The sequence below is a fragment of the Bos mutus genome, chromosome 16, assembly GCF_027580195.1.
Source record: "Bos mutus isolate GX-2022 chromosome 16, NWIPB_WYAK_1.1, whole genome shotgun sequence".
Classification (NCBI taxonomy): domain Eukaryota; kingdom Metazoa; phylum Chordata; class Mammalia; order Artiodactyla; family Bovidae; genus Bos; species Bos mutus.
This window is the reverse complement of record NC_091632.1, coordinates 54,321,328-54,334,408: the sequence shown is the minus strand read 5'-3', so window position 1 is coordinate 54,334,408 and position 13,081 is coordinate 54,321,328. Positions and strand designations below refer to the sequence as shown.

Genomic DNA, 13,081 nt, shown 5'->3' with positions numbered 1-13,081 from the left:
GAAAGCTGCCGCGAGGTCGATCGTCAGGCAGAAGTCACACCTGTCATCTTCTGAGACACTCAGCCTGATAACCCTACTTCCATGGACAAACTCCGGCTTCCTGCATTCCTGGCTGGTAATGTCACCCTTTCTCTCCCATTCAAAAGAGCACATTGGACTGCAATTGCTTTTAAAAAAAGTAAGGGTATCATTTGTGAGCTTTAGGTTATGAATGACTTTAATATTAGTTGTAGGTATACCTGGTCTTATGCTGCTTATCTTACTTATATGTCTATCTGATCACTACATATAGTACATCTTGGAATCAAGATCAAACCAGTGCCCCCCAGATTATTTTCATTCAAGCCCTGGCTCATCATGGCTGCAAACAGTCCTTCTGCTGGTTAAGGCCCCTCCTGATGCCCTGATCCTTTTGTCTCAGAATTCCAGGAAGGGGCGCCGGGATTGGGGAAGCGGGGTCGGAAGGTCCTGTGCTCGGGGCCCAGGTCCACCTGAATGTATATCTGCAACAACCATTTTAGCAACCACAGACTGGGCCACTGTCACAGACGGAGGAGGATGGTTTCTTATGTGGTTCATTTTGACGCATCCTGGACAGGGTCATAGTGGGGGTACATGGGTGCCCCAGGTTGGCTAATAGTTGGCTACCTCTTTAGAGTGACAGCAGTTAAATACTGGTTCACATACACTCAGAAGAGAAGTAGGAAGGACAGCAGGAGAGGAAAAGGACACTGCAGTGGGAATTTGATGTCACTTTGTTCAGGGTGGTTCAGCTTTGGCATTAAAGTTCCAAACTCCTCTTAGCTAAACCAAAGTCCATGCACACTTAAAAATAATTCAGACGGTAAATTTTCTGTTATGTGTACCTTACCACAATTAAATTAAAAAAACATTTTTTTAAGCCCTGCTGTTACTTGTATCCATCCTTCTTAGAAGGCAGTCTATCAGCCATCCAGTATGACCTCCGTGTGCCCCCAAAGGGGTGCCACTACCACCCATGTGAGTCCTGCTCATGCGGTTTCCTCCATTTCCTTCCATGGCTGGTGATGCTCAGCAGCCCTTGTAGGCTGAGCCCAGGCCACTGCCCTGCTTCCTCACTTCCTGCTTTACCTCTGGGCTTAGGAAAGTCCTATCCAATGTCATGGAGCATTCCAGGATTGAATGCCTTCCCTTAGAATAAGCATTATGGACTGTAACCCACCAGGCTCCTCTGTCTGTGTGATTTTCCAGGTAAGAATACTGGAGTGAGCTGCTATTTCCTTCTCCAGGGATCTTCCCGATCAAGGGATTGAACCTGTATCTCCTGAGTCTCCTACATTGGCAGGCAAATTCTTTACTGCTGAGTCACCTGGGAAGCCCAGAATAAGCATTTCTTGGGACTAAAGAAGGAAGAAGGCACAGTAGAAATTCATTCAATAACTGATTTCACTTTCTTAAAGAAGGTACTAAACTGATTTTGGGGCTTTCCCTCATAGCTCAGTTGGTAAAGAATCTGCCTGCTATGTGGGAGATCTGGGTTCGATCCCTGAATTGGGAAGATCCCCTGAAGAAGGGAAAGGCAACCCACTCCAGTATTCTGGCCTGAAGAATTAATTCCATGGACTGTATAGTCCATGGGGTCACAAAGAGTTGGACACAACTGAGTGACTTTCACTTTCAAACTGATTTTTAAAAGTTGGACCATGTGTCTGACAGAGATGGAGGGAATACTTGAAGTAAAAATTACTGTGTGCAAAGACCAGAAAGAATATGGCATGCTTGATACTTGGAGAGGAGTTTGGTGTAGTTGGTTAGTTGGAAATAGAGTGATTAAAAAAAAAAAAAAGAATATTGCTCTATTCAACATAATCTTAAAATGTAAACTTTGTTGGCAAGAGTAGCAGAGTAGATTAGCAAGTTAGTACTTTCCCAGTGGGTGGTGAAATTGAGGGTGGTAAGATATGGGAGGAAGCAGGAGAAGAGAGAAAAGCAGGAAGGAAGAAGGGCAGAGGGCGTGGGGTAAATTCCAGAAGGACCACAAATCAGGCTGAGGCCACTGAAGACCGTGAACCTGGGAATAACCTCATTAAGGGTCAAGGGGAAAGGGAATCAGTGACCCAAATGAGGAAAATCTTCCAGGAGTTATGTATGGATGTGAGAGTTGGACCATAAAGAATGCTGAGTGCTGAAGAATTGATGTTTTCAAACTGTGGTGCCGGAGAAGACTCTTGAGAGTCCCTTGGACTGCAAGGAGATCAAACCTGTCAATCCTAAAGGATATCAACCCTGAATATTCATTGGAAGGACTGACATTGAAGCTGAAGCTCCAATACTTTGGCCATCTGATGCAAAGAGCCCACTTACTGGAAAAGAACGTGATGCTGAGAAAGATTGAGGGCAGGAGGAGAAGAGGGTGACAGGGGATGAGAGGGTTGGATGGCATCATCGACTCAAGAGTTTAAGCAAACTCTTGGAGGTAGTGAAGGACAGGGAAGCCCGGTGTGCTGCAGTCCATGCAGTCGCAAAGAGTCAGACAAGACTAAGCGACTGAACCACAGCAACAACAAATAAATCTTAGTCCACATAGTTGAGCAGTCACTCCCCTCAGCAAGACCTACAGCTTCCAAAATGAGTGCTGTTGAGTCTGGTGAGAGACTGGCGAGGTGGCATGGTCCAGCCTACTTGTGATGAAAGCAAAAGAAAGAAAACAACCACCCCTTTCTTCAGCTAAATGTTTTTAATAAGTCCTAGGTTATTTATCCATTGAAGAGTAAACTGTAAGTCACTTCACCCAGACGTTCACCTCAGAAGAGAGAGTTAAGAGATGACATATAAAAACAAAGTTATCCTAAACACAGCTGAGCCAGGTCTTGAAATGGTGTCCCTACATCTCATTATGTGCCTCATCTCTAAGTAACTGTAACAATTCAAAATTGCGTTTCTTGGCTAGAACGGCACACAGCAAATGCTCCCCAGAAATCCCATCACTGGTCTGGTTCAAAAGAAGAACTTGTGATTTCTCTAACGGGGAGGAACAATGAAAGTGTTGCAGGGAAATGACAGAGCATCTTTATGTCTTATTCCTGTACGGTCTCTTGGTCTCTCCTGCTTCTGCCTTCCATCTTTTGTGCTTTGGGGTATTTTCTTTAATTGGTTACACTTCTGTCAATCAATACAAGGCTGAGGTGGTTTTTTTTTTTTTTCTGCCAAAATCAAACCACATCTCCAATAGATGGAATGTCTTAATTTACCACTTATAAAGGAAAATTTTACAGTCCTTCCCAATGAATTTCATTTTGTGTCCTTCTCTCCCTGTCACCTTCTTGTTTTAATTATCCAACTGAGCCCCCATTCTCTTCCCTGCCTTTGACACAGAACCCCACAGTCGAAACCTGAGTGGATACGGCCCAGGTGCCTACCTTGCCCAGGCCTGGGGTGTCCTTCACCTTGTTGACGGCCCTCAGCAGGCAGGGCGGGGCCGGGGGTGGGGACGTCTGGAGAATCCCGCTGAAGCTGGTGGCAAAGAGAGGTGGTTCAGCAACAGAAGAAGTGGAAGGCCGATGTTTCTTCTTCTTAGATGAGAGATTTAACTTCTGGGCAGCTCTGGAGGGAAAAAGAAAAAAGACCATAAAGGAAAAAGTATGGCACAATCAGACATGCTAGGGCACTTTATGTCCTTTCCCTTAAGAAGCCCCTAGTTCTTACTGCAGTAAACAGTTCTCTCTCTTTCTCCGAGGGCCAGGTGGTAGCCCCTAATTGTGACCATGTTGTGCATGCCATGCTGTGCCACCACTTCAGTCATGTCCGACGGTGTGACCCTATGGACTGCAGCCTGCCAGGGCCCTCTGTCCATGGAATTCTCCAGGTAACAATACTGGAATGGGTTGCCATTTCCTCTGCCAGGGGGAAATCTTCCTGACCCAAGGATCAAACCCACATCTCTTGCGTTTCCTGCACTGAAAGGCAGGTTCTTTGCCAGTAGCACCATGAGTGAACCCAGGGAGCTGCCCGATCCTTCACATGGCAGAGCAACGCCATGACCTCACATGGTTCCGCTGCCTCCATCCACAAAGAACTGCTTATTATCCACGAACATTCAGCTTAAGCATGAATAAAGCTGGCCATCTTTGGGGATAAGCAGTACCAATTAGGTTAATCATTTCATAATTTCTGGTATAAACTCAAGTGTGAGAGACCTTATGAGTTTCTTAGAAACTCTAACACGTTGTAAAATCCAGACTGGTCTGAGGAAGAACCACGTGGTGACCATTCAAGGTATGCTATGGATGTGATTGTGGAAGAAAAACACAGACCCCAGTGCAGTGGAGAAATATAAATCAAGCTGCTAAAGAAACATAACACCTAATCAGAATTAGGAAGGGTCCTGAGACTAGGGGCAGCTCATGAGGAAAGCAGGCTTTTGTGCAGGGTGCTCTTTCACTACAAAATGCAATTCATGGGCAAGAGCAAGGGGTGACAGAGTCAGAACTCACAAAGGTGGCAGAGGATGCAAACGAAAAGGTGGGAGGGAGGGCGCTGCCGTCGTTAATAACATTTGTTGTTCTCATCACATCTTCCCTCATTAGAATGTCCTCCTGCTGCTGCTGCTAAGTCGCTTCAGTCGTGGCCGACTCTGTGCGACCCCAGAGATGGCAGCCCATTAGGCTCCCCTGTCCCTGGGATTCTCCAGGCAAGAACACTGGAGTGGGTTGCCATTTCCTTCTCCAATGCAGGAAAGTGAAAAGTGAAAGTGAAGTCGCTCAGTTGTGCCCGACTCTTAGCGACCCCATGGACTGCAGCCTACCAGGCTTCTCCGTCCATGGGATTTTCCAGGCAAGAGTACTGGAGTGGGGTGCCGTTGCCTTCTCCGTAGTGTCCTACAACATCTGAAATACGACAATCTTATCATAGAGGAGAGGGGAAAATAAGGCAAAGGCACAGACTATAACACACTTACTTCTAGATTCATTCTTGGTGTTCTCACACTATATTCTTGTTCTAAGAATTCCAGTTTCCTTACCAAAGGTGAAGAAACATTTTAGCTGCTGCTTAAAACAAATGGTATTTTGTTTTGATGTATTCTACACATCAAAACCTTATAATCCATCCTGTGTTTTTACCAACTGCATAACAAGTCACAAGCAAAGTAGCTCAAAAAGATTAAATCAGCATTGTTTCCACCCCTCCCCACTTCCCACCACCTTCCCTCTTCATGTATGAATCTTAAAGCTCTGGACTGGTTAATTTTAATTTTGTATCAGTAACTGGCATGCTTTTGACAAATCCCCTGAGCTACAAAATGGCCACTGCACAAATACAGCAAATAGAATTACCACTTCAAAGCTTAATTTTTTTCTTAGATGTGAAATTGAACATCTTTTTCACAAGAGTGATTTTCAGAGGACTGATGCATGAGGAATGACAGATTTTGATGGAATGATACCCTAACAGTCCCAAGGCCAAACTTAGGGACCTCTATAGTGAATCTATGTAAGATGATGAAAAATGAAGGGCACTAGAAAGACATTTCCACAGTGCTTTCTTTCCCCAATCAGCAAAAAAAAAAAAAAAAAAACCACATAGGAGTAATTTTTTCTCATGCTTTCATTGCCACTCTTTCTGATACTGCCCCTCTAAAATTAAAGGTGAAGTGGGATTGTTCGGTGACCGGTCTGGCGCATCTCTTGGGAGTTTTCATTACTCTGTGGGATTTTCTCCTTGAACAAACAGTGACTCATCCAGAGGTGTGTGTGTGGACATCACGTTCTACTGACAGCAACCTCTCACTGCTTTCAAGTCAGGGTGCCCACAGACACAGGAGCGTTAGGAAGAAGGGCGAAGATGATGATCTGAACTGAATGCATCATGTGCTTATCCATTCACGTTAGGATTCTTTCAGATAGTGGTAAAAGGACCAAGGAATTGCTGTGGTTCACACTTCCCCACCAGTTGGGGGTTCCTAGTCCAAAAGTGGAGACAGAGAGGAGAAGGGAGTGACACTTTGAAAGGCAGCTCGGAAGAGACGCTTTTTGTCATTTCTCTTATCTGTACTACCCACACCCACTTACTCCCCCCACACAGACCCTGCAGAGGAGGAAAGAGAGGGTCCTTGAAATTAAAGTGTATAAAGGGCATTCCCAAGGAGCCAAGGTTTCATTCCTCTGTCTCTCTCCTGATATTAATATAATGTTTGATATTTGATATTAATATAATATCAAAATTTTGCTCTATTACTAGATAAATCCCAAAAGTAGACAAACATGCTGCTATTTCTTCTGTCTTCAGAAATAAAACACAGGTCTTTCTCTTCATCCTTTTTACCCAGCCAGCTACCGTTCTGTTTTCTTGCTCATCTTTGCAGCAGAATTCATGGAAAGTGTTGTTTTCTCCAGTTCACCTCCTCCCATTGCCTATAAACTCTTCCCTACCAGGCATCCATCCCATATCTCCTCTGACACAGCTCTTGTCAAGGCCACACATGACCTCATGATTGCTAAATGTCATGGTCCTCAGCCCCATTTTACTTGACCTATCAGAGGTCCTTCTGATATCCTACTCAGGCCAATATTTTGAATCTCAGCAAACTTTGTGAAGAAGATACTAACAGTACTCCCATTTGACAGACAAATAAATGAGTCTTAAAGAGTTAAATCCAAAGTCCTTTGAGTATCTGACTTTATTTGAACATCTAGCTTCTTCAGCCACTAGGTAGGTGATAGGTAAGTTACTTAAATTCTGATAATGTTTATATAAAGGGTCCAGCATAGCACCCGAGCATATAGTTGGTACTTAGTAATATTATCATCATTATCATTATTACACATATTATCGAGCCTCAGTTCTGCATAGTAAGACAGAACAAAAAAATTATTTATTTTATAGATGTTTATGAAATTAAGTAAGAGTACAGGTAAAGGGTTTAGTATACAGGAAGTACTTAATAGATGGTACTTTGAAGGAATATAATAATAAACAGTGGAACTGAGACTGAATCTAGGTCTCTGTTCCCCATATTGCATCAGATCATCTCTGAACAGGTAGAAAAACAGGCAGCTGAAATGTAAGGGCATTTGTGGGATATAAGTAAAGGGGGCATCTTTCTAAAAATTGGAGTAACCCATTAGTGATGGGTCTGCTTCTTGAAATAGCTTTTATCATCCAAAGTGTCCAAGTAGTGGCTAGAAAGCCATTTACAGGGAATACCAGGGAGATGAAAGCAGGCACTGGGAACATGGTATGATTTCCAAAATTTCTTCCGATGCAAAGACACTGAAATGATCCCTGAAATCTCTATTCCATTCAGGGAAGCCTCTGTTGGCTTCAATGCAGAAAAACTGTAATGCAGAAAATTATTTGAGAATACATAAAAACTACTTCCTTCTTAAAACATATATGAAATTTCAAGGGGGAAACTTTGCTCACATCACAGTTACAAAAAAATAATACAAAACCTAAAGCATATATATGAAATAAGAAGTATTCTAGAGCTTAGAAATCACAGTTTAGAGCCATATATTGCATAAGAACATTTTATTTTCATTTCGACATCATCCTAACCAGCTATTTGATCTCTATTTTATATGTTTCAATTTCTTGGAAGCCAGCAGCTTCTGCTGTTTTTACAGAGCACTTCAATGACACACAGATGGGCCAAGTTTAAGAGACAGAAATCGTTCATATACACTTGTATTATTCAGTGGCATAAAGGAGCAGCAGTCATGAAAGAATTGAAAAGGTAAAGACATTTTGGCTAGCAATTATTTTGTGTAATTAATGCCTCACAGGTTGTTTTTTTTTTTTTTTAAGGGAGAGGAACAGACGAGTATGTCGTTTGATAAGATTTTAAACAACAAAAAGTTAACCTAAAAACTGTGAGAAGTAATATTTACTTGACTCATTCTTGGCATGGACTGTATCACATATTTCCTACAGCTATTCAGCCCTGCACACATCTTTAACTATCCCTGGGCTTCACTTAATTCTCTGAACCTTATTTCAATTAAAAAAAAAAGTGGCCTCTCCAGCAGGATGAAATTAATATTCACTGAACAGCTATAAAGAAAGTGACGCCACACCAAGCATTATCAGTCTGAGGAGAGGAGCAATAATGTGAACTTGGCAAGAATTTAAACCTAGCGAGCTCAGTGCTTCCCTCTGGGCTCTACTCTTTCTCTCCATCCTTACTCGTCTCACACAGGGGACAATTATCCTAACACATCAGTGTGATGCCATCCGAATTCAGGAATCAGTTTAGAATTGAGATGACCTTCAAAGGGGATGGTTCCTTGTTCCCCCTGGCCAGATCTACCCAGATCAAAAAGAAAGAGGTAAATAATTATCTAGTTAATTTAATTGGTTTAGGTGGGGGAGAGCTTTAGATTATACAGATCAGAGGGGGGAACTTATAGGGTACCTTTTTTGCATTTATGTGATAGACTATTTGACCTTGGATTTTCAGAATTACGGAGTGTTTAAATGGCAAGCCCTTCATTCTAAACGCATCCCATGAGAATTAAGTTGGGGTCTACCCCGCTTAGTGTCTAGAGTTTACTAAAATATTGCCCTAACAATATTGTAAGAATCGTTAGCTTCGTGAAGAATAGAACTCTCCTTAGAGAATATCAAGCAGGAATATCAGGTAGTACAGTTGTTTTTCTAAGGATTCTTCATCCTTTAAAAAAGTCTAAGTACCGTGTTTGCTAACAATACTCAGAGCATTTCATCCTGTCTGAAGGGGGTGTTCAACTGTGAGATGATCATATAGGTGGGTGACAGCTTCATGAAAATTAAGAGGTCATTCAAACTGGGTTCAAATAAATTGAACCCAAGCAATTGACTGGTGAGACATCATCTGAAAAACTGCTCAAGAGGAGGGCAGGGTGAGGCCCTTAGAACTGCCCCATCTGTTGCCCAGAGAGGGTCCTGACCCAGGAGGGAGATGAGAGTGGTAAAATCGCCAGCGTCAGCAGGTAAAAAGACAATCCACGTGGCAATTTAAAGTGAAATGGCCAGGGCTGTCATAGGCTCCGATGGCTTATGTGCCATTATAAAATATTTCAATGCTCTGAGGATTAAGACTGTCTGGTAAATGAGCAATGACATGACAGATCACAGCAGCTCCCAGGAAATCCATGGGGTCAGAGACACAGGGGTAGAAGAAAATAGAACAGATTATAAATAGGGAGGGTGTGTGACAAGAACCAGTGGTCTGAGGCAAAGCCCTCTGGAAATAGTTAAGATATCCATCTATGTGTTAAAAAAAAAAATCAGTTAGCCTTCATTTTGAAATAATGCCTATTTAAAAGTATTCCGGCACTGCCATTTCTCATTCTGGAAATTCTCCAAACAGGGAATAAAAAGCGTCCTCCTTCACCTTTCCATTTTCTAATTGGTTGTCACTGAGGTCATTTCCATGCCTCCGGAGACCAAAAAGCATATGGGTCTTGGGGTTTTTCAGATTTTTATGTAAATGATCCATTTCATTAGTGTAGGAAGATAATTCATGACATGACTTCAAATAAAATGTTTACTGCTAGGAGGCAAAACATGGCTGACGGTTAACCTCAAACAATATTGTATTAAGACACGGCAGCCAGACACTATTATAATTTGAAAATAGATTGATTTTTGCAACTTGCTGCACAGCATTACCCCAGAGTGATAATCTCTATGAATTTACCCCTATTCTTCTCTTAAAACTTTACCCATTCAAGGCTTCTACAAGTTGCCCTTATCAACTCCTTAAGGCTTCAGCAATTAAGAGGCAATTGAGAGCCTATGTCTTAACACTTAATGAGACGCTGCTGTGCAGCGTGGTCTTTCCTTCTGGATGCCATTAGTATTGACTTTATCACTGCATTATTACTGACGTAATAATAGCAGAAATAAAGTATACAATAAATGTAATACACTTGAATCATCCCAAAATAATCTCCATGACCCCCGGTCCATGGAAAAATTGTCTGCCATGAAACCAGTTTCTGATGCCAAAAGGGCTGGGGACCACTGGTGTGTACCCAACTCAGGGCTTCTTAATTGATCCAGCCTTTGGAATTAAAGGAACATATGCAAAGTCCCAAGACTATGTATCTGAAGTTCTAGAAATGCTTAGACCTTGGAATGTTTCACTCTTTCTAAAGCCTTTTTCACATACTGTCACATCCATCACACTCAGTCCTGTGAGACAAGCAGAGAAGGTGTTTGTACCACAAAGTACAGACATAAAAAGCCAGGGAGGCACAGAAGTTACCTGATTTTATCTACACTCATAGGACTAGTGATTCTTACAACTGAGACGAGGATTTGCATTTTCTGCTTTAGACTTAGGGTCAGTCTACCACTTCATGCTGTTTTGCAATGTGATAAATAGAAGCACTTATTTTACTTCATTTGGGCAATATAAAACCAAATGATAATTATGTGCCTAATAATGAAGACAGAGAAAAAAAGCAGTTACATAGTTTTGTATGTAACTCAAATCAAATCATATATAAGCATTTACCAATTACTGATCTAGTTGCTAGGCAACATACCTTCTCATCACAGGGGGGAAAATGTCTCAGCTGAGTGAGTCAGGTCATGCCCAGAATTAGGATATGAAAGGCAAATTTTATGAAAATGGTTTCTCAACTCCTGCAATCCCAACCCAGAGGGAGTCCTTGCACGACAGTAACAACACCACAACAACCACCACCACCACCACCACACACCATTCTTCCGTGCTCTTCTCCACTGCCTCATACCTCTCCTTCTACAGACACAAAAAGAATGCTGGAAGCTGCTTAGAATGCATCTCAGTGCTCTGGAAACTGAATCAATCAATCAATGACAACTATATACTAAAGAACTATGCTTCCCTGGTAGCTCAGTCAATAAAGAATCTGCCTGCAGGGCAGGAGACCCGAGTTTGATCCCTGGGTCAGGAAGATCCCCTGGAGAAGGCAACCCACTCCATTTTCCTTGCCTGGAAAATCCCATGGACAGAGGAGCCTGGTGGGCTGCAGTCCACAGGGTTGCAAAGAGTCAGGCACAACTGAGTGACTAACAATTTCACTTTCAAAGAACTATGCAATTAATAGGCTATGCAAGTCAGTCAAGTCATCGCTGAGTCACCCCACAGGTGCTCTGTGTTCAAGAGTCTACTCCTAAGTTGTGGCTATGAGAGGAATCCACACCACCCACTATTACTGAGAACTTCCACTGGCTCCCTAGAAGCTCGGAGGAGGTAGAAGCCTTACCTGAACTGCACATCATTCACTCATGCCTAGAGGTACAAAACGGGGGAAAAAGCAAAATTTGAAAACCATTCTGTTGGTGAATACTGCTAAGCCATTCCTGTCTGGATTTTTTTATGGTCAAAGTGAGAATAATAGAGGTGAATGAAAATACAACTAAAGGCAAAAACAATGGGATGAAAAGAAGCCCTTTCATAAACTAACTTTTCTTTTACGAAAGCTATTCAAAGTAAAAATCTCCTTTGCTGGAAGCCAGGTACCTAAGAAAGTGTTTGCTGAGCCAAGATCCTTATGTGAAAATAGAAATGTTTCCATATGCTCAAATAAAGCAGGAAATGTTTAATAATAAAAGAATTAGCCATTGACATGGAAGGCTAAGGGCTTCCCTGATGGCTCAGATGGTAAAATGATCCACCTACAATGCAGAAGACTTGGGTTAGATCCCTGGGTTGGGAAGATACTCTGCAGAAAGGAATGGCAACCCACTCCAGTATTTTTGCCTGGAGAATTCCATGAACAGAGGAGCCTGACGGGCTACAGTCCATGAGGTTGCAACGAGTCGGACATGGCTGAACAACCAAGCACGCACTCATGGAAGGCTAAACAGGAGTACAAAGCATGAATCTGTTATTTCCTGGCTGAGGAAACGTGGACTGTAGGAACACAGATACACACTGTGGCAGTGGCAGAATTTACATCCTGCTGAGACCCTTTGCCTCCGTATTTCTGATGCTCCGTGTTCTCAGGGCTCAGGTAAGCTTCCTTGGTGTCCACAGGGATTTGGAGCATTTTAAGAAAGACTCTCCCACTCGTCTTGCTGGGAGTTAAGCCCTTTCAGCTCATTATACAGCAGCTGCTGCTTGTTCTGTGTGGGCCCCCAAGCTCCGCTTGCCTCAGGCGCCCGGCAGCGGGATACCAGGCATGGCGGCCGATCTTGGCAGCTTCCTTAATATTTCATGTGACGGGGCTTTGAGGGAGCGCCTTCACTAAAAGCCGAGATGCCATCTTCGGGAGGCTAGGTTCCAGGGCCCGAAAGAAAGCTGGGAACCTCTGCTCTAATGAACTTAATCTCATCTGGAACTTGACAGTTGGTGCCATACTCTTTTGGCAGCTTGGGGACATGTGGGCTTTCTTATTACACTTTTCTATTTCTGTGTGTCCAGCAAACCCAGTTGGTTAGACCAGAACACTGCTGAGACAACCAGCTCCAGGTCAAACCTAGAGGAAAACGCATTAGAAAGAGGGAATTTCTGTGTCCAAGACTCAGTGACCTCAGAAAGATGCAACTCGCTTCAGGCCTCATGAATCTTTCACATTTTGAGAGGGCTCCCCACTCTTTCAAGGACACTGGAAGACTGAATAAACCAAAAATGGTCCTAAACTGATGTGTAATATGAAGATCTACAGCAGTGGTCCCCAACCTTTTTGGCACCAGGGACCAGTTTCATGGAAGACAATTTTTCCACAGATCGGGGGGCCAGAGGATATTTTTGGAATGATTCAAGCACGTTACACTTACTTGCACTTCATTTCTATTATTACTACATCAGCTCCACTTCAGATCTTCAGGCATTAGATCCTGGAGGTCTAAAGAACATACTGCCAATTTGTAGGCTGCCTTTGATACCACGTGGAAGAGGAAATGGCCACCCATTTCAGTACACGTGCCTAGAGAATTTTCCATGGACAGAGGAGCCTGGCGGGCTATAGTCCATGGGGTTGCAAAGAGGTGGACACAACTTAGCAACATGTATGACATGTATGAGCATGTATGACATACATATCAGTTTGTGACTCCACAGCTGTTAGCTTCTTTATTTCACTGCTTCACTCCATGCAGATGCACAAAGCTACATTTTCTTCTCACC

General features: G+C 42.9%; 1 protein-coding gene across 1 annotated transcript in view; it reads right to left on the bottom strand.

Annotated features, from left to right (window-relative positions):
- Nucleotides 1-13,081, bottom strand: part of KIF26B (kinesin family member 26B) — a 518,142-nt gene that overhangs the window by 152,573 nt on the left and 352,488 nt on the right. Inside the window, 1 exon segment of the mRNA XM_070385372.1 lies at nucleotides 3,399-3,582. Within this exon segment, the coding sequence (XP_070241473.1) occupies nucleotides 3,399-3,582 (184 nt within the window).